Source organism: Papaver somniferum, chromosome 1, assembly GCF_003573695.1.
Source record: "Papaver somniferum cultivar HN1 chromosome 1, ASM357369v1, whole genome shotgun sequence".
NCBI classification, from domain to species: Eukaryota; Viridiplantae; Streptophyta; class Magnoliopsida; order Ranunculales; family Papaveraceae; genus Papaver; species Papaver somniferum.
Window position 1 is genome coordinate 156693227 of NC_039358.1, and position 27757 is coordinate 156720983.

General features: G+C 34.7%; 1 protein-coding gene and 1 long non-coding RNA gene across 6 annotated transcripts; both read right to left on the minus strand.

Annotated features, from left to right (window-relative positions):
- Window positions 1-2869: 2869 nt before the first annotated feature.
- Window positions 2870-5269, minus strand: LOC113305306 (indole-3-acetic acid-amido synthetase GH3.6-like). Its single transcript, XM_026554371.1, has 3 exons — window positions 4850-5269; window positions 3824-4734; window positions 2870-3649 (listed from the first exon to the last, which is right to left on the minus strand). The coding sequence occupies exons 1-3, from the start codon at window positions 5266-5268 to the stop codon at window positions 3060-3062; spliced, it is 1920 nt and encodes a 639-aa protein (XP_026410156.1). The 5' UTR covers window position 5269; the 3' UTR covers window positions 2870-3059.
- A 9687-nt stretch (window positions 5270-14956) lies between these two features.
- On the minus strand, window positions 14957-18373 carry LOC113333614. Of its 5 annotated transcripts, XR_003352171.1 has the most exons (6): window positions 18240-18372; window positions 16970-17782; window positions 16060-16467; window positions 15581-15677; window positions 15239-15473; window positions 14957-15139 (listed from the first exon to the last, which is right to left on the minus strand). It is a non-coding gene; the product is annotated as an uncharacterized LOC113333614 (long non-coding RNA). The 5 variants fall into 5 exon arrangements; XR_003352172.1 differs by having other exon boundaries at window positions 16060-17732; window positions 18240-18373; XR_003352168.1 differs by having other exon boundaries at window positions 16060-17782; window positions 18240-18373.
- Between the last annotated feature and the right edge of the window lie 9384 nt (window positions 18374-27757).

Sequence of the window (27757 nt, forward strand, 5' to 3'; positions counted from 1 at the left end):
AAATTGATGAGTTCCATGAACATGGTGAAATTACACAGTTCACGAACTCTTATGCACTTTGGAGTTCAATAACATCAAGTTTTTGCACAGTTCGCCAACTACCATTTTCAGTTTCCGAACTCTAATGCAACTTGATGTTTATAAGATCTTCTTTCGCAAACATAGTTTGTTGAATAATAAGAATTATTCTCAACCTCAAATGCGACAATTCTTATGAACATCCAATGCTTGAGTTCGTATTTCGAGATTAGTGAAGTACAAGCTTGAACCTGAAATTTCTTCTTTGTAACTCATCATATACTAAATCCATACGACATTATCTCAAAAGATAGAATGGTAGAAACAATGAGTAAATATATATAATTAGTATTCGCATACCTTTGTTGATGAGGTTTCCTCCAATGTCTTGGTGATCTCCAGTCTTCAATCTTCAAGAGTATTCAGTGATTTCTGATAATCAACTACCTAAATTTAATCCGAGTTCGAGACTGAGTTTAGCAGAAAATAAACCAATTGAGAAATTCTAAGTTGGTAACAAGACTTGGTTCTTTTGGAACTCTTATTTATTCTACCTTTATATATCTATCGAAGCAAAATACTCACTTTTTGGAACAATACATATGACTGTAAATATACGTTTGTGTATACCCGAGGGGTATTGAGCCTCAAAAGGTACTATACTATATAAAATGAAAAAAACAAAAATACGAACTCAACGAGCTAAAAATCACTCAATTCTGTTGTATAACGAAAAAGTTATGAGTGAAGTACTAAATCTTAACAAACGTGGCTAAAAGAGAACGTTGAATCATATTGATAATCTTGTGAGTTTGTTAACTAGTTTGATGCATGGCAAGCCTCTAATGCAGTATGAGATACACTAAGATATAGAAGGAAAGAGTTACGTTGCTAGATGTTTAGGGATGTATAACATGTGCACACTCTGATACAAGTGGGTAAGATTGAGTACTTGTGGGTGAAGATGATTCACTTAACCACAGCACATTGCAAGGCGCATATTGTGTGACACTATCCATAGTTCATTCTCTTATCACATGTTGATCTTTGCTATTAGTTAAAAATATGATAAAGTATACAATGGGTAACAATCCTGATCTCTGGTGAAAGGAGCAATACTATCTTCGGTAGCGCCAGGCGCCTCGCCACTTTCTCGCCATTTACCCGCACGCTGAGATGGCCAGGTGGGGTGGACAAGTGATTTGGTTTTCTTGTTCCACGTATCTGAAATGATGAGAGAGAAATAAAAAGAGAGGTTTTATCGGACTCCTCCTTCTTCTGCCAAAAACTAGATCTTTTTTTTTTCCTGTTGTTGTTCATATCTCATCCCAAATCGGTTGATTCTTAAACCATATCTGTGATTAATAACTTCTGTGTGTTTGATTTTGAAAGATCCGGTGATTTTCATTGATGAATGGAAAGGGGATCTGCTGATTTTGAAGGATATGCTGATTAATAATTTTTGTGTGTTTGATTTTGAAAGATTTGATGAATTTGAGGATATAATGAATCTACTTGAAGAATATGAAGACTTGAATGTTATTATTATCATTTTTTAGAGTTTGTGAATTCTCAAGTGGGATTGTTTTTTAGGATATAGCTTAATTCTGGGATATGAAATTTGTATGAGCATTTGATTTTGAATGAGATCCATGGTTAATTAAAAGGGGAAAATTTTAGGATATGTGCAGTTTTGTAATATAAAGTTTGATTTTACATCTACAGACTTCAGTTGAGTTCAGTTTACATCAATTTTGGGAATACTCTGTTTTAATAATTTCAGAATTTTTTTGTGAGTTTCCATTACTAACAGCTCAAACACTACCATTCTTCCCCCACCACCTCCTGTTTAGTCGTGAAATTATTAGTAAGAGAATATCCTTAGAACCGAATTAACTTAATTAGAATGTTCACAAATGATATGAATTACTACCCCAGTTCCTAAGAATTCCAAATTGATTGGGTAAATGATTTTGATGGGTTTTTATTTTTATCACATAAAATCACATGAAATTATGAAATAACTCACACTTATAGAATTTCTTCGATTAAGTTGCTTATGAAGCTTTTGTCTTGTGGAGTACGATTGAAACATGATCACCATTTTGAATCACCATGGATGATTTTGTTTTCTTCAAGCAGAGACTCACAAAATGGAAATAAAATAGTAAAGGCGTAGACTAGAGAGAAAGAATCAGAAAATGAGATATCACGTGATATTTTTCTCTGACCCACAAGTCAACCTGGACTGCAAATATCCTATTCACACTCTCCACGTAAGAGTGCGAGCAAATGGCGATCCAAAATAGCGTGATTTCTAGCATTTCCCTACTATCTTTTGATATCCCACCTTTATTTATGTCATTCGTATCCGTAAAATCTCAGTATGTTTCTCTTTCAATACTGGCTTATGTCACTGAAGTTGTCTCTATCTGGTAGTACTACAATTGAGCCTTCAGTCTAGGTAGACAAGATCCTGAGAATTCTGTGCCTTTGGAAATAAAACAACGACAGAAATAATTTCTATCATGTCCCCTCTTATATTTCTTATATAGTATGTACCCTGCTCTCTTTCTCAGTTCTTGGTCTTTTATGCTCATGAATTAAAAATATATATATTTCATGACTGTCTGGTTTTTTATTATCTTGTTTAGTAAAAAATAACGAAAAGAGTGAAAACCAGAAGAATAAGAATGCGAGATGCTCATTAAGAGAAAAGGAAAGAAGGGAAATGAGGGGTCATGGGGTAGTTCCCCTAGTTGCTTGGCATATGTAGGCAGAGGTCTTGCAGGGATGAGATAACCTGCAGGCTGACTAGAAATGCTTCCAGGTGTATAGTGAGATAACCGAGTTAATAGAAAACATAATGCTGGATTAATTCACTAGTCAATACAAAGATAATAGAACTTCATGGATCTTCTTCTCTTTGACTCATACTACTAGTAATCCTAAAAACAACACAATACTAGAAAGAGAATTACTGGAGTAACTAATTATAACCTTCTAGACTCATTTTATCATTCTTTAGTTATCTCATTCGTTCAGTTCTGATCGTCATCGTACCACTCCTTCTGACCAGGAAACCATTTGGGGCACTTAGGACTGAAGTAAACTGAACGAACCCTTGAATTCAAAAGCTCAAGTATGGGTTCAAATTTCACACACCGGGGTGTCTTGTACTGATTAATCGAAGCACCCCGACTAATAGCATAATCCATAAGCTTATCAAAGGTTCCTGTTTCGACAATTTTTATCTCCAATGCCCCAATTGATTCGGAAACACGGCCTTGGCGATATACGCTGTTGAGAGATTCCTCAATGGTGAGGCAACAATTCTCAAACACTGTTGGAGGAATTGACTTTGTACCGCCATGGCGAAGCTCCCAGTAAAGCACATAATGTCCTGGAATGTTTGATGTACTGGCATAACTCGTGTAGTCCATAAGAAATGCATCAAAGGGTATGAGATGGTTAATGGCATTCTTAACAGCATTTTGTAGCTCAACCTCGTCAGTTTTATCAGCATCAATGCACAAAACCACGTTTCTTCGGCATATGAAGTTGAACTGTGGAGCATTGTTCTTAAATCCAGCTACCCTTAGAACATCTCCAACTCTATAACGATAAAGTCCTGCATAAACATTCAAAACTCGTCAAAACTTCTGCTTTTTTTTTTTTTTTAATAATGAACCATGAACTTTTACGCCTTTTTGACAAACTTATTGCTATTAATTTGTAAAACATAAACGCATTTTTTCTGGCTGGTTGATGAATTACCAGAAAAAAAGAAAGAAAACAATGTTACCTGCATAAGTGGTGACAACCAGCTCATATTCTTGACCAAGCTTAACATCGACAAGCTCAACCAGTTCTTGCTTTTCCTTCTCATTTACGGAATCAGGTAGACCGCTGTTCTTCTGTACAGGTAGGAATTCAAAATAACCCATGGTAGGAAGAATGGTATAAGACACTTCACTAGGTTTAGCTAAGGGGTTAAGATTCAAACCGAAAAAACATTCCGAAGAAGCATACATTGTGCAGACAAGTGGGAGATCATTACTATAGTAATCAAGTGTGGGTATATACTGAGACATGGACCCAGTGACGATAACATCAATATACTTGGTATTTGGCCATAACCTTGAGATAATCCCTTGCCATGAATCTTTGCTACATTCAGTCTCGATCAAGTCTGCGAGTTTAGGATTAGGCACAAGCAATTTCGATACCGCATTACGAACCGACTGGTCGGTAATTTGGACATCAATAGTTCCAGTACGAATGTCTTTGCAAAACAGGGTCCAATGTTTTTGTAAGAACCGAATAGCCCGAATAAAACCGGAAGCGAAAACTGCTCCAACTCGAAGAACTTGATTGTTTTGAATAAGCCCACAAAGTAATTGGGAATACATACTCTGGTAAGAATCTAGGCAAAGTATGGTTTCAATGGGGCTAGTGTAGTTGTTATATGGATCAAAAGGTTTTTCTTTGAAATATGAACTTTTGTAGTAACTTGTTAAAACTGGTCTTGCAGCTAATCCACCGGGTGTTTTAGCTTCTGATTTTATGAAACAAAGATACATTCCCTTCCCTTTGTTCAAATCTGGAACATATTGATCCATTACTGGCATCAAAAGACCATATAACAACGATCTTCTTTCCAACTCTTCTTCTATTGTGGGCATCAACTTTCTCTCCCCTGCTGACGTTCCAGAACTACACAACAGCAGTAGAAAATTAACAGAAGCAAAATACAGTAGAAAGTTAACAGAAGCAAAATAAAAAATAGTAATAGAATAAACAACTGAAGGAGAGAATTGTTGTACTGTACCTAGTAAGAAATTCTGAAATGGGGTTTGAACAGAGGATAGGTGAAGTATCACCGTTTGCAATACGGTTGATATCAGGTTGTAGATCTTCATAAGTAACAATAGGCATGACATTCTTAAATGTATCACGGTCTGCAGTAAGACCATCTAAACCATGGCGTTTCAAATACTCAACATGAGCATTTCTAGTTAGTATTTCAGAGAGAACTTTCTTCTGAATTTCATCAGCATTAGTTGTTACTTGTTCAATGAATTGAAGTGCTTTCATGTTTTTCTCATAACTTGTTTCATCTTGCATGTTTGGTGCTTCAGGTATGGTAGGCATGGTGAAAGGAAGAAATTGGAAATGATCAAAAAATAGAGAGAAGTGGAAGAGAAAGTAAGTGAGAGAAGCTGAAATATGGTTTGAGTGTGTGTTCATATGATGGGGTGAATGAGTTCATATTTATAGTAGAAATGAAGCTGATTGTACTCCTTCGGCTTGGATCAAGATAACTCTAAAAAAAATGGCACAAAGGTTTTACCTATATTATCGATCTACCTTCTCTAAGCCAAATAATGTTGTATTATATAGCCTATAGGACCAAATCTTAACATGTAAGTATTTAACTGCTGAATTGATCATATTCTGTAATTTCTTTTTGTTTGAGACGGTCAGCTTCCACAAAATTTTTGATTGGGACGTTTTTTTAAGGGAGCATGGGGATCAATGATATGTTGACACATGCAATTGATATTAATGAATTATGTTTCCAAAAATATAAAAAAAATGTATTTTTGTATAGAAAATTTGTTTTCTTAATTGGTGTCGGTATTTTTGGAAACATAATTCATCAATATCAAGTGCATGTGTCAACATATCATTGGTCCTCATGCCCCTTCAAAAAAAAACGTCCTCATCAAAAAAATTCTCGTCAGCTTTGAGGTTAAGGACTCGAGATTAAACTGAGATTAAACACACTAAACTTGGTGCACAGAGAGAGTCAAAGAGTACGTGCCCTCTTGTACGGTGGATGTTAATCGAAAAACCGGCAACAATCGTTTTTGTGTATGCTGTAATCATTTTTTTATCTTTGAGGTTAAGGACTCCAGATTAAACTGAGATTAAACACACTAAATGTCGATGTATATACTTGGGTACAAATTTCCAAGCCTAGGATAGAGATTATGAACGGAATATCTGTAAATGGCTTGTGGGGACAATAAAGTTGGACCTTTTGTTTGGCCTAATTTGGAACATTAATATCAATAATTCATGTGACGCGATAGTAAAAAAAAAAAAGTAAATACCCCAACTTACTTATCTGTGATATACATATTAAAAATTATTCGTTGATCGGGAAATGAAAACTCCTTCAAACCTATTTTTCACATGGGATGTTCTTTTAATGGGTTTCATAGTTTTCGTGTCTAAAATATCTTATCTTAAAGTTATAAGTAGTTCTTTAGATTAAAGTTATTCATATATGGAAACCAAAAAAAAGGTTAGCTAAAGTCATCCCAAATGCTAGAGAATCGATAAGGTCGAAATAAAAAATCAATTAAGTCAAATTATATGGGTCCACAGTTTTTGTTTTTTTAAGTTTTCAAAAGTTAGTGCCGAGTAATTTTAAAAGCAGGCTTAAAATGAAAGTATTTTTATTCAAGAGCATTTTGAAAAAGATTTACCAAACATAATTTTTGCTACAAAATACTTTTGATAGGGAAAAAATAAAATAATCCTAAACAGGCTTAAAATAATTAACAAAATAAGTTCTTGTGTATTTTTTAATGTAAAATTTACTTATTAGTTATGAATTTTAAAAAATTTAAATGTTATGGGCAGTGTGAACATAAGATAAGGATTTCTAGTTAACCTTTGCCTTCTTATTCTTATAATGATGGATGAAATTAGATTTTTTGGATAGGAAATCTAAGAGGATATTTGGATATTTGAAGTAGTAATCAGAAGCAGAAACAATAAAACATTTTGTTTTACAAAAGAAAGAAGGAATTTTTTTTTTGCTTCTAGGAATTGTTTCAATATTTTCGAACCTAAATTATACAAACCGAAATACAATTCCTTAAGATAATACAAACATTTTATAAATCTTTTATGACGATTTCAACTTATGCATCATGCAAAGTCTAATATTGTGATTTTTTGGCTCTTCTGGTTTGCCTTATTCTTTTGGTGAACTAAATTATTCAACTTATTCCTGAAGAGTTCAACAATTTTTCTAAATAATGAATCTGAACTCTGAATTGACGTGGGGTAAACATTTGGTCCAAAATCCACGAATTTGATTCGAAACAACTGTAAACTATTTTTTAGTGGGTTGGATGCGAATGGAATTTTCAAAATCCAACTATTGAAGATTAGGCGAGATTAAACATATTTGAGTAGCGAGTTTGCTGACTACTATCTGTAGTTTTACACGAAATGTCATATATAATGTAAGCATCTTTTAATTGATTTTATTTTTATTTATTGATTTTATAATCATTAAATGCATTGGTTAAAGGGTTAGTTGGTTGTACCAATTTGAGCTAGACACACTGCATAAGAATCGCCGTTTCAATGTCTCATTCCATGGTTAGTTTAGAAAACACTTTACCGTGGTCCCTTTTGCGACCTTATACGAGAGAGGGGTGGAGGTAAAATCCATGAAGGAATTAAAGATTATCTGGTAGATTTTTTTTTCTTAAAGCATGTATATATCAAAAGAGGAACTAAATAGAGATTACATGGGGTAGATAGATAAAGAGAGGACTAAAGTTTTCCGTAAGTCCCAAAAAGTAGTTATATATATTTTTACAAAGCAAATTATTTACTTCTACCAGCTACACTGCTGTTACCGTCATCTCTACCACTGTCAATCGGTTTATGCCTTTTATGGCAAGGCAAACCCAGATCCAACAATATTTTTCTATGGAAATTACACTCTTTTGAAGCCCTATGATTTTCTTAAATCCGAGCTGCCTATGAGCTGGAGTCTCACGGATCGAAAGAGCTTTGTGCCTAAGGTCGTTCGTCTATATATACAGGGGCAAGGAGATATTTGTGCGCTGCTAGAATTGACTGTCGAACATGGATATCTTTGCCTAATAGATTTGGCATCTCATAAAATAGGATTTTCTAGACAAACGGTCTTACAAATAATCTCAAAACCGCCATCACTAACCAAACTGTAAAATAGGAATGGAGAGCACCGGTGAATGGTGAGTTTCTCGTAACGGGTCTACCAGAGCAAACTGGTTATGTCAAGAATCTTCGAGACCTACCCCATCTCGAGTAGTCTTAGATAGCCACATCAAAACAATGACGATTGATGGACTTTTACAACCCAATGAAATAATTGTACTGTCTCTAATCAGCAAATGCAAGTTCGTATTGTCTTTGATCAGCAAATGCAAGTATGTATTGTCAACAATCATAGACAGTTCATGTTGATAAGAAATGGAAGTGTGCTTCAATAGGAACGAAATCAAACCAGACCAACTTTCTCAATGGAATAGTAATGTAGTAGTAGTACATAACAGGTACAACAAGTGAATGGACCCTCGCAATGTTATCCTCATGCGAGAGCGAGAGGATGAGCCGATGAGGATAATCTTAATTTAATAAAAAATAAATAAATAATATTATCCTCTCATATTATCTCTTCTCAGGCTTTAAATAGGTGTATTTCTCCTAAACTACGCCCCTACTGCCACAGCCTTAATTATATAAGCCATCTCTAATTATTAATACTCGATTATATATATAATAGAGAAGGATCTCTTCGTATTTTTATTTTTACACTATCTCACACATTGATCAGTTTTTTGTGAATAAAAATCAACGAAAACGGGTTTCAAGCTAATATTTTGGGGATATATTTTTATTACAAAGCTCTACGTTACTTCCAAAAATGAGCGCATTCTGAAACGTATGACAACACCATCTACTAAGTTGAAAATAAATCATTGAAAATTAACAGATTTTTAGCCACTGAAATTAAGACCGGTAAATTGTGAGGTTTAACATTTTGGAACGCACTCATTTTTTTGCTAGACATGTAAAACTTTGTAAAGGGAACATATCCCCAAAATATTAGCTTCAAATTTATTGTCGTTTGGTTTTTATTCACACAAATAACGTACGACGTGTGAGATAGTGTGAGAATAAAAGGATAAACGGATCCTTTCTGTTAAATAATATATTTAGTTGGTCCCGAGTCGGGTACAATATGCTGAAATTATAAGATAATTCATTTATGTTCACCCTTATAGATCCCACGTGAAATTTAAATTGATTGCTCATACATCATACACATGAAACAAATACAATAAAATGTGCAAAACGCGAATAAATCGCGAAAAGAAAGAGCGATCCACAAGGGTAGCACCCAAATCTTGTATGTAGAGAGATTGGACAAGGAATGATATTCGAAATCATAACTCGACCATTTTGATTGATATTTTTCTTGAGAATATATACTCCTATGAAAGAAGAGTTATTTGCCCAAAAACTCATGCCTAGCGAGAAACACGGAAACCCTAGATATATTATTCTGTTGAAGAAGAACTTGATCTTGTCTCCGTCAAATCGCCGATGTACTTATATTCAAAAAACCAAATCACAAACAAATCTATAGAAAGAAACACTATCAAAATACAAATAAAGTCGCCCTAATAGCGAGGAAAAGAATCACCCTAATAGTGAAGAAAAAGAAATGGCTCTATAGAGAATAAAGTTAATTAAAAACAACAAAATAGCTCATAAAAACAAAAAATCTTTGCTCAGATCTAGCACCAAAAGAACTAGATCTGAGCAAAGGAGAAAGAAGACAATGAGTGTTTTCTAGGATTTTGAGAAGGGGGTGAGAAAAGAGAGAGAAGAGAGAATTGCTCAATAATATTATGTTTAACACATTAATGATTTATGAAGAAATTTTGAAAAATGATTGTTTTTTTTTTTTTTTTTTTTTGGTACAGAGAGAGTAAAGGAAAAGTAAAATAGAGGACCATTAGAAGGTCACGATGCCAAACTGGAAACAATGTTTCCAGGAATTTGATTTGAAGTCCACTTAGATTGGACATTGTTTGATAGTGCATACGCAGCAAGAGAGTGAGCAGTGTTGTTTGCGCTTTTAGGTGTGAAGTTGAACTCAACCTTGTTGACTGACCTGCCTCGTACCTTGATGTGTCAATGAATCTCTAAATTCTCCAGGGGGGAGAGTGTGTTTCCTCTCGTAAGACTTTCACCACCACTTGACAGTCCCCTTCTATGATAACATCATCGAATCCAAGCCATATAACAAGTTCTACAACGAGTAAGAAACCGTCTGCTTCAGCCACCACTGGTTTGTCAGATAATCCCAATCTTGTGCTAGCTCCATAGCATATCCCCTCATGATTACGCTCAATGGCAGCAACAACACTCATCAATATTTTTTTTACTGTTGAAATCAATATCATATTGAATTTCATCTATAAGCTAATACTTTTAACAAAATGAAACACAAGTGGGAGATTGAAGAGTGCTTTGAAAATTAAATATTTTATTCAAAAAATAATTACTTAATAATAAATTTATTTGTACGTTAATATAATATTAATTAATATATAAATTAATAATTAAAATTTATTGGTTAATTAATATTTCCACTTAATTAATAAATTTTGATGGTTCCAACAACATTAATTTATAGAGTTTCTACTGTATTGAGACTACACCTTAATGACTGATGGTTAAAATAGTTTTGATTGATGGTTTTGCTAGACTAGGTTTTGAAATAATTGATGGTTACACACCTGCAAAACAAAGATTATACACAAAATAAGGTGATGGTTGAGTAATGATGAGACCGCTCTTTTAAGATGTTTGTGGCCTTACTCTAAATTTTTGTGCAAGCTGTTGTTTCTTTGACACGATGTCCCCATGATAAAATAATCGAGAAAAACTCTCTTCAATCTCTCACGCACACGATGAGAAATTGAACACTTATACTCTTTTTAATCATGCTCAGATGTGAAAAGTAGGGATACTCTAAGAGCCTGTTTGGTATAGTTTTCAAAAACAATTTTCTGTTTTTAAAAACAGAGAAAACAGAAAACAGGAGAACACGCGTTTGGTAGGGATATTTTCAGAAAATGTTTCCTATATGTTTTCTGTTTTTGAAAAAAAAAAAAATATGAAAACAACCAATTATTTTTTTCTGTGTTTTTTTTTTTTCTTTGTTCCTTTTTTGTTCCTTCTTCTTCTTTTCAGAACAAAGTAAGATATCGGGGGAATGACTGCAAGTGAGCCATGGCCAGTATCACTATCTCTTAGACGAGTCTTTACATTTGATCTGATTTCGTTGATTTTTTTTTTGTTTTCAAAAACTGTTTTTATCCTACCAAACAATTTTTATAAAATGAAAACAAGAAAAAGGGTATGTTTTTAAAACAGTGGAAAACTATTTTCAAAATTGTACCAAACAGGCTCTAAAGTTTCCAGAAAAGAAAAATCGATTTTCTTCCTTAATGGAGAGAGCAGATCATCATCTATGTGATGATGCGATGTTATTAGATCCAACACTCCAAAATCTTGATTGAAAGACCCACTTCTTCTAGACCTACAACGGTTATATCTTTTGCACTGCGGATCAAAACCTAAGCTTTTGATCACCTTCTCAGCTTCCAAAACCATACTTTAAAGGGTATCTTTCGATTAGGATATCTAAAGACGAATATAAAAAGGGTATCGAGAACTGTAAAAACAGTTTGATCGAACGTCTTGTTCTAACTAAGGTTACAACGCCATTAACCACTGATAGCATTAAAACAAAGCTTCTTTCCTAATGGCCAGTTGATATAGGTTTCTTTTGTTTTTTATTCAATTTTATTGATGCTATCATAAGAGTTCGAGAATCTGGTGCAGTCTTCTTGAAACCGAGTACCATTTACCTCCAAAACTGGACTCCAGAACTTAACCCAAACATTCCAAGATATTCTAGGGCATTCGTCTTGAGTATTGACGTATCAAAACACCTTTCGAAATTAAGTGATATCGGAATACCTTTACATGTCGAAAATGCAACAATCAAGAAAGCCTATGAGCCTTTTGCAAGAGTCCGTGTTGAAATAGACTTATCAAAGCACCTTTTGGATAAAGTCTTGGTTGAGAGATATGGCTTATCATTCATGACATATTTCACATATGAGAAATTACCTGCATTCTGCTCACATTGAAAGGCCATTGTGCATGGCCTCGGTGAGTGCAAGCGTAAGAGCTCAATAATGAATAATAAATAATTGTACACAATTTGTCGCGAAGAATCCTGATCCCAAACAATCTGTATTCAATAATAACGTTACTTATAAAGGTGATACTTCGAATAGTTTCGTCCACACTACTGGAGCATAAGAATGATGATACTTTTGACACTTATAATGAATAGATCCCCAATCAAGTACTCATTGAGGAAAACTATATTGTTTATGATAATAATAATAATGCCAAACCCGTAGAGGGTGAAGTGAATAAGATTTCTTCATATGCTAGTATTTTGAACGGGACTCTCTGGTTAGATTGGTCTAAGGAGGAAGATAAACTTTATTCACAAAGAGCTAGAAACAGATAATGGATCGCCTTTCAGAAGTTAATAATGTCTCCTAATCATGATACCAACAGATTCAGTAGACTAGCCATGTATATGATGATAATGAATATGATAATCCAACATTTTTTTATCATCGCCGGTATTGGAGAACATGGTGATACAAGATACTCCATCTCCACCATCGTATGGTTTTCAACCTATTTTGCATGGTTTTATTAAGAAAAATGCTAAACCAAAACATGGAATTTATTTGAAAGCTCCTGAAAAGAATATTCGGATGAAACGTTTTGGATGAGCTAGTTGATGTAATTTTTTCATTTTTTCCAGGATTATTTATTTCTTTTCTTCATTCAAGGGGTTCTGGATTTACGTCCGCCTCCTGTTTTTATTTTTTTATTTTCTTTATTGATAACTTTTTTAGCTTAAAAAAATCATGCTCAGAAAACTAGTCTCTTGATTTTCGGGAAAAAAAAAAGTGGAAGAAAACCCTGTATTTTTCACTGTTCTCAAAAACTGATTTTTATGTACGAATTAACGAGAGCATATTTTGGTTATAAACTTTTAACTACTACCATAAAATGTTTTTGAACAATCATAAAACGTCCACAAAAACGTTTCCAGAATTAAGTCAATTAATCACGTAAGGAAAGGTAATAATGCTTCAATTTTTTTCTTCAAAAGCCAGCAAAAAATAATTTGAAACTCAAGAGACCTCCCAAGACACCCGGTGCCCCAAGGTCTCGCTCCAGTATTATATATACGCATTACTTATGAATGCATGCATATAAACCAATCATCAGGGGAAGAGATTTTATTATAATACCTCATCCTCAAATCACAAAATACGATGTGCCAAGATCTAAATGTGGGTTAATTGATGTTTAGTTTTCAGCTTTTGCCCAAAATATGACTTAGGTCTAATATTTGTCCAACTTAGGATATGGTACTTGAAGATGATGCTGACTTTAGTTGACTATGTTATGTCTAACTTTTGTTAACTTTCCGTTTCTATTTTTACAAAAAAAAAAAGGTACAGTTAATTTTTTTAGTCCAAAAGCTCTATCGGACGTCCACGATTAACCCTAGAACCTTTATCTCTTCTTATTCGCCATATCTACGGTCGTCGTCGCTGCTAAATCGACCATGAAGCATTAATCTAATAAATCCTCAAAGCTTATAAATCTTCGTTAATCCGCATAAGACTGACAATAAAGCTCAGCCAAATAAAGTTTAAAAATCTTCGTTGATTAATGCCCATTTATTTTTTCTTTTCTAAGTTGTGATGTTTGTATACAACGAAGAAAAAGTTGTTTTTTCAACAGTAGAATCAGGTTTAATTTTAATTTTTGTTGTTTTTATACAGCAAAGTATTCTCTGTTTCCCACATCTTAATACAAAATCTAAATTCGATGACGATGTTACAGTTCTGATTTCTATGGTTTTAGCTGATTTTCCTATTCCCGTCCCTTCTGTTCTGATACTAGACTACACAAATCTTCCAAAAGAAATACCCTAAGAATTCTGATATTCACTCTTCGATATAATAATGAGGTATTCCAATTTTGTTAATTAATATTATATATGTAGTACATATCCAAAAGAGAACTCAAACAGAACCAATTAAAGATTATATGCCGACATCGACTTTCCCAAGTATTTATAAGATCATCTCGAAGGTTCTTGATAGTTGATTGAAGGTGGTTTTGGAAGGAGTTATATCAAAATAAAGCAACCTTCGACAGATTACCGACGGGGAGCTTATTGCCAACGAGATAATTGATCTGAAAATAAGAGAGAAGGGAGATGAGTTGTTGGTTATGTTAGTATCGGGTTTTGGTTTTAAGTGGCGCAAATGGACACTATACCAAATTTAACGTTTAGCAGCAGCCAGAATCTGTTGCTGACCGGGATTGCAACAGCTTTCGCCGTTGCTAAACACCGTGTCGCAGTTTTTCGCAACAGCTCTAGCTCTGTTGCTAATTTCGGTCAGCAACAGCAGTAGCAACAGAAAAAGATGTTCCGAAATTAAAATATAGAAACAGAAATTAGCTGTTGCTAATTTTAGAGTCATTCCGGGATATATATTTTAGTAGAACAGGATATAGGTGTTCTGGTTCATATTTAGCAACACATTTTCTTCGTTGCTAATGATTTGCAACAACATAAAAAAAGGTCAAGTCTTCGTCAAAACTGATTTCCCCCCAATTTATCTTGCAATACCCAGTTCCCTATATCCAGTAATCGAATCTGATAGTTCTCATGCCCTACATTCCCACAGATCTTAAAATTTAAACAAGAAAAGATGCAACATTAAGAAAAGGAACCAAAGACATGTTACATCAACATGTACTGAAATTCTCAGCATTTACATGTTACAGGTTTAAACACCAAAGACATTCTATAAAGAAAGGGAACCAAAGACAATAAAGCAGGGAACTCATGACATCAAGGTTGTGCTAAGAAATCAAGTGTATAATTGTACTAAAACAGAGCACAACTGAAAGATTGCATATATAAATATGTTTTTTATGTTATTGTTTCTTACATTGTGTTGGTGCAACCATGTTCGCTTTATCTTCTAAGGATTGCATATAGAAATGAAATGTTACAAGTTCTTACAGTGAGTAATCCGAATATCGCAAATTATTGTGGTTTTGAGAGGATGATCACACGATGATGTCGAATTCTCATCTCGTAAATACAACCAAGATGGTGAAGAGCCTGTCACAGATGCATATAATTAGAGATTTAACAAATAAAGAAAGAATACTTAAGAATTCAAGGTATATGTACACTCTATTGCCAATGATTTGCTTATACCTGTAAGATACTAGAGACCAGGTGAGACCAATGATACTTAAGTGCTTGGATTTATGATGAGTTTCCGCCACACCATAATCAAAATGAGCTAGTCATAACACTAGCAGGTGGCATAGTAGTGGCTTTGGATTCATGATAAGCAGCTTCAGGGTAAAGCTCAAATTTGGTGCTTCTCGTTCACCACCATTTATCGCATGTCTGTTTCCAAAACTGAACCGGCGATATTCTTCAAACTCTGAAATTTATTACAAGCATCCCAATTTAGATAACACAACGCACTACCAAACAAAAGAAAGTATAAAAGTCTGAACAAAGAATAAAACATTAGTTACAAAAACATACCAACTAGGCATACGTAAAAGCAGATAAGACCAAATTATCATAGGGCTTCACCAGCAAAGACCCTTGACAATTTCTGCGCCTCCCATCTTTTCGATGTCTTCTTTAACCAACAATAAAAAAAATTCATATAAAATCAGATATACCCAATTTGGTAAACAATAAAACAAAGCCAATGATCTAACTAACCGATAACTTACATTAGTAACTCTTCAAAGATCACAGAAACATGACCCGGACAATAAAGAGAAACAACTTTAGTATAAGCAGAAGATAAACAAGATACTACATTCATAAACCAATTTAAGTAAATGTTGTGATAAAAAATGTATTTTACAAGTTTCAAATAGTTTCTCCATAGTCATCTTAGCTTCATATTTATCCATCTCAAGTTGAAGATGATAATGATTCACCTAAGATGACTCCTAAGATGCTCCACGTGACAGAATAAAGAAGCAAACAGGGAAGTGAAAGTGTAGCACCTCTTCTTATCCAAGATCCAGCTTAACTATTCACATTTGATGTGGGCTACTGAGTGATCCCCTTCGCACTATCTTCAACATAAAAAAGAAGAAAAAAAACAGAAACCCACTCAAAATCAATCTCACTTTCTTGCTAAATAGGCTTCAGGCAGTGGAAGAGCAGTAGTAAAATGATAAACTTTATGAGAAGAACGGAATAAACTTCATGATAAACAAAAATCTAAATATAGCATAGCTAGTTTGCAAGTACTCCCATGAACAATCTGATATACATCATTCCCATATGAAAAGTAAGAGCCTTAAAGACCACCCCTCAAGGAAAGCACTAAAAAAGAACGAAACCCCCCCTCGATGTTGTTGTCTTTGGCAGTTTTGTCATCAACAAGTTGTTTTCCTGCATAGATAAGCCTGCAAACTAATTTAACAAAACCAATATAGAGACACTAAAATTACCAATGAGACACTAAGTTTCACACACATCGCACAACGTTTTACACTCGAAGAAATAAGATAATTTGCTAAACATCAATAGACTCCGAGTTTCCTTTATTCAACTTTCACAACCCAGCCTTCAGCTAACTGGAGGACGCCCTAAAGCAGCAGCAGATTTTCTTTCAAATACAGGGATATAGCTTTAGAGCATAAGAGAGACAAATATAACTTAAACAAGCAAAATGGGTAGTTCTGACTGAGAAACCAAATTAGCAATGTTAGTGAGAAACAACAAGGATCTCAGATTCTGAATTCATAAGTTGAATTTAACATAGAGTCGAACTTATTACAAGACCTACATGTAAGAAAAAAAGCTGCATCTTTAAAGTATAAACGGGCAACTTTAGAAACTATTGTGAGGGAGCATGGAAACATAATGACAACTTAGATATTTAGCTGAAATTAAGAAATAACATACCTCTGGTGCACAGGAGAGATATCTTCCTTCTCCTCAACACACTCCTTGATTCTATCAATGGTGTCAGTTGGTTCATTATCAATTCAATTTCTTTACCTGTAAGTGTCTTAACCATGATCATTGTTCATGTGTAGGTATCATCCGCAGCACTTCATGGCACCAAATGGGCCACAACAACCTTGCATTGGTTGATTACCTAGCGTCACAGGAACAGCAGCAGCAGCAACTCCATAGGATACTGCCACTCTGCATAAAATCAAACAAAGAACTTTTTGCACAAACTGCGTGCTTTAAAGATAATCCTTTGAAGCTGTGTGATGCTATTGTTATTGCTGTAGGCATTCTCACTCTGCTGCAAATGCTACTGCTGTTGTAAAGAGTCTGCAGATCATAAATTGAGAGCTTGACCGGTTGAACTCTTTCAGTTGCGAGCTTTGTATAGTTCACAGGGCTACGAGCTTTCAGTTGCGGCTTTGTATAGTTCACAGGGATGTGAATGTCGTATGTGTCTTTGGACTTTGTAAGTTGGTCATTCTGCAAGCCGTGTCTTTGGACTTTGTAAGCTGGTCATTCTGCAAGCCTCTAGCTGTGGCTACTGGATGTGCTCAGTACTGACAAAGATATGAACTTTGAACTGTTGCATAAGTCCGTAAGGTGGTGAGGTTGGCAGCACAAGACATTCTCCTGCTCCATAATTTGATCGATAAGTTGTAGCGAGTCCATGGCTTGCACAGACACTTATGTTGATCCGTAACAGGTTATTCTGCTCAGAATGACATGTTGATCATACCAAAATGAGTTGTCTTCAGAACCCTGATGAAAAGATTCATCCCTACTAACTTCAAATTGAAAAACATAACAATTAAAATTAATCATCTTTAACAATACCTTACAATGAATTACAATGTAAAACCCAGCAAACATAAACAAAGCTTACATATGAACAACAAATTAAACCTAACCCTAGATATCAAACGCAAAATTAAACATAACAACAGATTATCAACAATACAACAGAAACCCCTAAATACCTATAAAACCAGAAATCCCTAAATCATAACCCTAATTAGGGGAAAAACTCAATATTATGAATCCAAAGATTACTGACATAAATTAAAATCATGAATATGATCGAAGACAAACAAATGCAGAAATATTAAACTTGAATCATAAAGAAACCGAAATAAAGATCATAAAGAAAGCAAAATAAAGAACGAGATCCAGAAAAATTAATTTGTTTACTAAGATGAGATCGAACAAGGTATCTGACCTTCACGAATTCAATATTATATATCTTAAGTTCACCATCAGCATAATAATCATCAAACTGGAAAGAGGAAATGAAGCAGCATGGTCTTTTTTGGTCTGGGTTTTCTTTTCTTCGAGTCTTTTGCTCTGAGAGAAACGAAGAAGAAAGAAAAGAAGGATTGTGAATCTTATCTCTTCGATGGGAACAAGTAGGTCTAAAGTCAATGGGTCAAGGGGGGTCAAGGGGGTGGAAGTATATCAAACACTGGAAAAGCATATCAAAAATATGGGCGGAAGAAGAGTTCAAAAGTGTTACCTGAAAGCATGTGAATCACATGCTTATAATCTCCGTTGTTGCTAGTAGCAACAGAATCATTGCTGTTGCGAGAGTAGCAACAGAAAATAACAGTTGCTAAAATTTAGCAACATCTTTCTGGTTTTGCTAATTAGCAACTGCCCTAGAGCTGTTGCTAATCTAGGTTGTTATTCTAAGAATTTGGTCTAGTGGGATCTATTTTTGCATCTTTAATGTCTCTTTGTCTGTAATGATCAATAGTTCAAAATTTGGAAAAGTTATTAAGATTGGTATAGAAGCTCGGCGAGGTGAAACACCCCCTTTGTTGTTTTTTAATGTTGTGATTGGGGGTTGAAGTAGATTATTGAAGCGGGTAAACTCACGAGGTCAGATATGATCATGGGCACTTGCTGGAATCAATGTATCAACATTTTGAGCACTTTGAGATTTAGAATATTTAAAACCCCGACCCTATTATTGAAGATGCTCTTAGAATATAAAATCTGATCCATCCGTTGTTGGCCTAGTTAAGATAATCTTTTGCTTTGAGGACCTGAAAGCACCTCAGAACCAGATGTGAACAGGTCGATTCTGGGCTGGATACTGCTGGAACCAATTATTTGAGTTGGTTCTGATTTCTAAATTTGTGGACCTGAAAATGATAAAATACCACGGTACCCGATAAAATTTTGATGAATTATCTTAATCTTACTGATTTTGATTTAAATATAATTTCTTTAAATATAAATTTATTATTAATATTATATTCATTTTATTTTTAATATGATAAGAAAGTATTACACCGGCTCAGTTGGGAGGGTTGGGAGGCGAGCCACAAGTTGCGCCCAACACCTTTTTGAATAATAATACCCAACCTATAAAAAACAAAACTGCCTAAATTATTATTTGCATTGTGTGCAGCCATACAGTTCTTCAACCTCTTCAAGAGTGTAATGACGTCGTCTCCAAGTTCCCCAAGCGACGTGAAAGCAAGTACACTAACATTATACCCATGTGCCAAGCATTTTTTAGCATATTTATTTCGTTTACGAGTAATAGTTGCTGCAATAGCTTCGCCTGGCGTGAAGTTACGATACCCATTCCCGCAAAAGGAGACACGCCTGTGACATCAAAAAATCAAGAGAGATACCCATGATGTCCTCTGGCACTACTGTATCACCTGCTGCAATGGTTTCCGTGGTAACTGTTTAATGGATGATTAAATGTAAGAAAATGAGAAAAAAAGATAAATTTGGAGTCAAATTAGGAATCTGGGCTACTTATACACCAAATTAGACATGTAATCATATATCTGACACCGTAGCCGCCAGGAAAAAACAATTAGGAGATATCTTGGAGTTCCTTTGATATCTACTTGGCTTTCTTATGTTGGTCGTTTACCTCTTATTAAGAGGATAACTAAAAAATCTAAGCCAAGTTTCTTACTTATGCTGGCAGGTTATTATTAATTAAGACTTTCCATTGTGGTATAGTCTACTTCTGGTTTTCTTGTTTTATTTTATCCAAGAGGGTTATGAAATTATTCCATTTTTTAAAGGTTTTTGTGGGATGGAGTTGAGATAGGGAAAAATCATAATCCAATTGGTTGGGAGCAAGTTTATTCTAGTAGACAGGTTGGTGGGTTAGAAAACTTACCAATGTGGCTGCTAACCTTCGGTACATTTGGGACCTTGTTTCAGTTAAAGATATTATATCAACTAAATGGGTGAAGGTTAATCTTATTAAAGATAAAGATGTTTGGAGTTTGAAAACTCCCAAGACTGCTCTTGGAGTTGGAGGAAATTATTAGAGCATAGAGAGATTGCTAAACTTTTTATTTCTACTATTCTTGGAAATGAAGCTAATATTGATTTTAGTAGAGGATTTTGGCACCCTTTAGGAAGATTTTGTGATTGGACCCTGATTTTCTTTCCCATATTGATCCTATGGGTTATAAGAAGGTGGCTTATTTTCTCATTGATGACCGGTGGAATCTGGAAAGTATTGCAGTATGAGGAAATCATAATATGGATGTTCAGGTTAAGGGTATTGATGTTGATTGTAATGAACAAGATAAGCTTATCTGGACTGCAAGTAAATTTGGAGATTTCTCTATGAAATATACTCTTGAGGCCTTGTCAAGCCTGTGGTGTCTTTGGATAGTCTCATTTGGTTTATAAGAAATATTCCTAGACATTCTTTCATTGCTTGGGTTGCTTGTAACGGACGGCTGAAGACTAGCGCTAAGCTGAAACTCTGGGGTGTTGTGGAGGATGATTTCTTCCTTCTTTATCATAATGAGGGTTGAGGATGAAAATCACTTGTTCTGCAGATGTATCTTCTCAGCTGAAATCTGGAAAGGTCTTATTTTGAAGATGGGATATAATAGAGATATTTTTGGTGATTGGGAGTTGGAGCTAGAATGGTGTGTGGATTGTTTTAAAGGATCTGGAGCCATATATACTATTAAAAGACTTTTCTTCTCTATTTATGTCTACCATATTTGGAAGGAAAATAATATGAGACTCTTTACTGGGATTAGCAACTCTATTGATTATGTTAATTTTCATATTGTGGCTGATGTTAGGCTGAAGGTTGTTGTTGGTAATTTGACATATAAGGATATTCTCTACAACGTCATATTTTTGGATTGGTGGGATGTCTCATGTATTCTTGTTAAGCAGAAGATCATTACTTGTAGGTGGAAATTTCCTGCTATGGATGAAGTAGTGATTAATTGTGATGGCTCGAGAAAGAATGATTTGACAGGATTTGCGATAAAAGATTTTAAAGGTGATCCTATAGTTGTTGCCATTGTTGAAGGTACTCCTGGATCTGTTTTCTATCTTGAGATGAAGGGTGTAGAATTGGGGTTGTGTTTGGCTGTGCAGCTAGATCTCCCAAAGGTCCATATTAGCATTGATTCAAAGGTTGTGTACAATCTGCTTAATAGTAAGAACCCTATACCTACCTGGGATGTTACACATTTGTGGAGAAGGATAACTCAGACGAGGAAGAAATTTAGAAGAGTGGTGGTTTCTCATATTTATATAGAGACTAATAGAGCAGATGATTCACTTGCTGCTATCCGTCCTAAAAATTGGTTTATCTAGATTGATCATGGTGAGTTTTCAGAGGAGCTGAAGAAGATTGTGGATGGTGATAGAAATTTGAAGTCTTTACTAGATGTAGTTAGTTGTGTTTGTAAGTTTTGTTAGATTGTTTGTTGTTTTTGTTTTGTTTTTGTTTTGTTGTTGGTTGAGATCCCCTAAGCCGTAGAATATTTCGATTTAAAAAAATAAAAATAAAAAACGGTTAGGAAGTATCAAAAGTTAACGGTTCTCTCCATCGGGATATAATCATATATGATCTGACATTAGGGTTCAGAACTAGAACCAAATCAACCGATTTTGGTTCTGTTTCGGATACCTGTTGACACCCCTACCCAAACAGCCTAATTTGTTTCTAAGTATCTTCAACTTGTCTTAAAGAAAATGAAACTAATTTAATACATAATAAAATAAAACAATCGAAGATGATTTAGTTGCTTATCTCTGTCATTGTGTAAATGCATATGCAATATTGGAATCAACTTTACATTTGGCCGTGTTGTTTTAGTAGTGTGTCTCTCCAATTGCAGTTCAAAGATGGGTTCTTCGCTCCAAAATTTCAACTTGCTAATAAAATTGGAACATTGATGTGATCACGTGTCTTTAAATCGTACTAGTGCCACATCAATATTGGATGAAACGTCACCCCTACCACTTGGTAGAGTACCCTACCCATTAATGTCCTCGTGTCAGGAAATTTCATATGACTTGGCTGTATTTTGTCATTTTAAGCTATGCACTCGAAAAAGAGCTTAAACCAAATAGCAAGAAGCTTTTTTACATCCAGAAAGAAAAAGAAATAAAGAGAATTTTCATTGTGCACAGTGGTGCGCTGATTGATGATAGGCAGGGAATTTTTGATGTTTGCTAAGTCATTTTAATTTAAACAGATTTAGTTATGTAACAATGCCAATGGCATGGAAAATTCAACACCAAGTCGATGAACGCAGCCATTTTCTTCCTCAAAATCATGTCGGTTATTAACTAAGATTCCGCGGAAGTCGCATGAACTCTGTTAATGGCACCAACCAAGCTCAACTAGCTTTCAAGTGCGCAATAGTATGGCATTAAAATGATTCCAATTTTGCGCACATTACCTACCGAGTGTTTACCTTTTCATTTAACTTTATTTGGAATAATATAGCCACGGACAAAATTCCAAGTATGTGAATGCGTGGTGGTGTGAACATCCATTAAGTATTTGACAAATCAAATGAAAATGACAAGCTAACATCTCTAAAGGAGTATGTATAAAATTCTGCTCTTTCTGTTTTAAAAAAAAAAGTCAGTATCATTTTTCATTTTAGCCTATTATTTTTGTGAAGCCGAGCGAATTCCTTTCCGAATTGGGAAAGATTACTCTTTAATTACGCTTGGTATTATTGTTGAGATTAACCACCGTTGGTATGGTGTAGAAATAATCCTCATCTAACTCTAACTAGCCTTGGTATTTTTGATGAGATCAACCAGGGTTGGTGTAGCGTAGAATCACCCTCATCTAATCACTGTTACTAAAGAATTTAAGGTAAGTCTCTTTTGAGGGTATGGGTATAAAAATAAAAACTATTGTTCGTATGCGTTTCAGCAAGCAAGCAAACAAACATGAGAACTACAGGTACGAATTAAAGTGGGTTTCGTACATATATTTTGGGTGGACAGAGTATAGAATCAGCTAGCTTTTAAATTTTGTCTCTGGTTAGGCTGACAGTAGTGCAATTATCCGCATCACCACAAAACCTCAACTCAGAAAAAAGGACACATGCTTTCCGTGCATTTGGACCTGACTCTCTACAAGGTCGTGGTCATGTAGCCAACACAGTTGATACAATGAGTCAGTGATACTTCACACGTTTTAATCTAAAACTAGAAGACTAGAGTGAAAACGCATTTTATTGAAACCTATTATAGGGCTCCAAGAATTTGGTTTTGAGGGCTTACAAGATGATAAAAAATGGATCATCAAATAGTAATCACCAAACCCCTTATCCTAATAATTAATGTCAATGGTTAGGTTAACTAATGTTGGAAAATTGAGTACAATTCCATATGTATATGAATGGAAAATCCTTGGTCTAGTACCTGTTTGGATTTGGATGTTGGATTATACCAAATGGTTGGGCTTAATTGTAATATTGGATGTCCATTAAGTTAAGTCTGTTTCGGTTTCAAGTTTGAAATTAAACGAAACCTAAAAACTCAAACGTGAATGGAATTCTATAGGGAATTCCGGAGACGCATCCCTTGGTGAAATCCTTGAAGCATCATGATTATTCAATAAAGAGGTATTTGAAGAATCGTGATTCTTTATTGAAAAGGTACTAGTAATTTTTATATAAACCCTGCACACATACTTAGAAAAGAGCAATCAACAAGAAATCTAATAATCACCCTGCTGTTTTCTAAAATCATCTTTAAGTTTGTGTCAAAAAGAGAGTTCATCATTTTAAGTTTGGTTCGTCGTTTCTCGAAGTTTGGAGTGCTACTACATCGAGAAGATAGTCGTTGTATCCTGGGAGACATACATCGATAGTCCGTAAGCACCAGGGCGGGGTGAATCTGTCTTAAGGCTAGAGGATATAATCCTTGCCTCGACTTTAGTTTCTTCTAATTGGGTTTGCATATCTCTTCTTCTTTGTTTGTTTTATTGCAGTTTATACACAAGATTGCCAACAACTAAATTAAGCAAGATTAGTGATAAGATTGGTAATAAGATTAGACTAATCATTTGATTTAGGGTTAATATTTGAAAATCAAAATTAAAAACTCGGGCAAATTATTTTTCTGAAAATTCATGTTACGGTAAAGAAACCCAACCGTATATCTTATATACGGTTAGGAGTTCATATTTTCCCAACCGTATACGAAGTCAGGGTAATCTACGGTTAGGTTTTCCAACCGTTTTCAAACTTAGGTAACTTATATACGGTTGGGAGTTCATGTTTTCCCAACCGTAGGTAATTTATACGGAAAGGAAATCAATATTTCCAAACCGTATTCAAATCTGAAACTAATTTTTCAATCTCTAATTTTAATCAAATCTAACTTATTTATGGGATAAAAATCAATAAAAAAAAGGTTGGGTTTTCGATTATTACCCAGTTAAAGTTATTAATGGCTGAGAATTAACGACTAATCATCGTTGAAGGAAGAAAAAAAGAGAAGAAGAGGAGAAGAGAAGAAGAGGAGAAGAGAAGAAGAGAGGAAGAAGAAGGAACGGGTTTCTTTTTTCTTTTTTTTCCTTTTTAGGTTTAGGTTTAGTTTTTGATTAGATTAGGGTTTGGTTTGGTAATTATTTTGGTTATCAGAGGGTGTTTTTGTATTTTTAATAATAAATTATGTCCCCCCTCATCCACATTTAGGATAGTTGAATCCATAGAAGCCTTCAAAACCAAATCCTTGGAGTCCTATAATAGGTTTCTTTTTATTAACATCCGTCGAAACTTGTTCCATGATATATTCGCAGACTTGTCCAACATATTACGCCTTTAAGAAGTCCATCGATCAAGTGAGATTCAAGCAGTAAATATGCAGAAGGCTAATTTTGTTGGTGATGAATAAGCGAAAGATGGAGCTACTAGAAAACATGAAGGCATTTGGATTGGAAATATTGTATGTTTAGTTTTATTGTTCCTGCTTTTTAAAAGGATGTTACGAGGATTTACCAGTACGCCGGATAACAACTAGAGGAGAGAGTGTGTCCGAAAACTATGGTGAGGAAAATATCGAGTTTTGCTAATGGAGTTTTTTTCTGAAAACTCACAGGCTAATCGGATTAGGAAACTTAGGATATATTTAGAGATTGTGCTTAATAATTAGATTTTAGCGAATAGTGACAGTGGAAGCCAAGAGCAGCAGATCTTTGCAGAGCAGGGGAGAGGTGATCAAGAGTTCAGGGTTAGACAAGTAACGGTTTGGAGAAGACATAGAAGAAATCATGGGTAGATGCGGTTCGTGGTTATTCATCAGAATCATCAGATACTGATATTGATTCCGATTGGAATTTAGTCTCAAGATCCAGAAGCTTCAAACCAGTCTCAGTTAGTATCGATTGTGAGTATAAATCATTTGTTCTCACAAATGAAGGAAATAAAAGAAGAAGGGGGGTTACTGTTAATGAGGTTACAAGGAACTCAAAGAACGATTCAAGTTTCTTTCTATCAAAAGCTGGAGCTGATTGACTTTTCTCAATAATGAAGAAATAATCTAATAAATATTTTTATGGGGATTGGTTCTGGAACCATGGAAAGGATGATCATAAAATTAATCTTTTTCGTTCTACTAATAGATTTGGAGAATTTTTGAAGTTAACTAATCCAGTAGATGGCAGATCTTCACATCGAGTGGTTTTTCTGGCGTTGCTGACAATGAGACTTTATGGAAAAGATTTGTTGAAGGTTATGAGTCTTTCATTTCAATTCAAAAATCTTCAGGTTCCTCTCGTGTTTCAGAATCATCTGAGAATATTCTAGTGGAAAAATTCATACATCAGATTGTAGCGATATTGTTTCACTGGAAAAGTTTTGGGAAAACGCTATAGTGGCGGACTCTTCCAATCTGCAAATCTTTGGCCAAGGATTAGTAAGGAGATTCCTACTAGATTTGAGCTGAATGATTCTTTCAGTATTTATTCTTTTGATTATCATAGAGCACTAATTTTTGCTCCATCATAAAGGATTAAGGAACTAATGCTTGCTAATGGTTTTTGGTCATATAATTCAAACACTCTTGGATTATATCCTTGGTGGTCTGTTGTTAATGTTGTGGAGTTTCTCCCATCAACCATAGATGAGGGATACCGGATTGAGGTTAAAGGAGTTCCTTTTAATTTATGAAATTCTACAGTTTATGAGACCTCGGGAAATCGGTGTGGTGGACTTATGGAAGTATATTCAAGTACAAACAATTTGGAAGAGTTATCATCCATCAGAGTTAAGGTCAAGTATATGATTCTAAAAAAATCACCTTTTACTATCAATGGTATTTCTTTCCCAATCTCGATCAACTCTATGATCTTCATCAATGGAGTTGCTGATCCAGTCAACCACACGATCACAATTTTACCTTCAGAGAAAGCGCCGTTAATTATGGAGAATTACTCTAGATCCGAAAAAACAGATTCTTATTCAGATATTTCAGCTGCTAATAACAGATTTTTTGAAACTGATGCTAGGCGCGAAAAATCAACTTTTGTGCCAGCTGGGGAGGATTTAAATTTGAATTCTTCGAATAATGATTCAAAATCGATTACAGGTTCTAGAATCAATACCACACTGAATATGGTTGTGGAAACGGAGTCTATCTAAGGCCCAATACCGTTTCATCCATCAGAACCGATTCTTCAATTAGAACCAATTATAGAACTGGTTCTGAGTCATTCCACGGCTATACAACCTCATTCCAGAGAGGACTTAAACGGGAACCAAATATCTAATGGTGGAATTATCTTGAATAATGAAGAAGATGTGTGTCACTTTGTTACTGAAGCTATGTCGATTCAAAATTTGGTTCAGCTAGATGGGGTTCTTGCGCTGAAAGCAGTACCATAAACTAATTCTTCTTCTTCAACGTCGATAAGTATTTCTCATTTGGGGCCTAATTTCAAGTCAAGATGGAGTACTTTTCGACTTAAAGTAGATCCAAAAACACGAGAACAATTTGATTCAATTTTAATTCAAATTAATGAAGTGTGGCACCAAAATTGGGGATTTACTTTGATCGAAGAGAACATGATACAAGTGATTTGATTCTTGAATCAGTTAAAAGACATCTCATCACTTTTGACAAAGAAAATGATCAGTAAGTGTTTTTGGTCTTTTCTGAAGTTATTTTTTTTTCCTCTTTTAATGGATAAAAAATTTATATGTTGGAATGTTCATGGTTTGAATGATATTCATAGAAGAGATATTATCAGGAGAAAAGTTCGAGAATGGAAGTCCACAATTTTGGTTTTATCGGAAACTTAAATTCAACAGTGTTCAGATTCTATTGTAGCTTAGATTTGGGGTAACAATAATGTGAAGTGGGTTGATGCTCCATCATAAGGTAACTCTGGAGGGATTTTATGTATGTGGGATGAATCTAAAGTTAATGTTATTGACACTTTAATAGGGTTTCATTCTATTTCTCTTCTTTATA

Excerpts from the sequence above, each read along its gene's own strand:
- LOC113305306 (XM_026554371.1), bottom strand. The coding sequence starts at position 5,268 with ATGAACACACACTCAAACCATATTTCAGCTTCTCTCACTTACTTTCTC. Across the intron at positions 4,735-4,849 it reads ATTTCAGAATTTCTTACTAG|TTCTGGAACGTCAGCAGGGG; the intron begins GTACAGTACAAC and ends GCTGTTGTGTAG. Across the intron at positions 3,650-3,823 it reads GGTTGTCACCACTTATGCAG|GACTTTATCGTTATAGAGTT; the intron begins GTAACATTGTTT and ends ATGTTTATGCAG.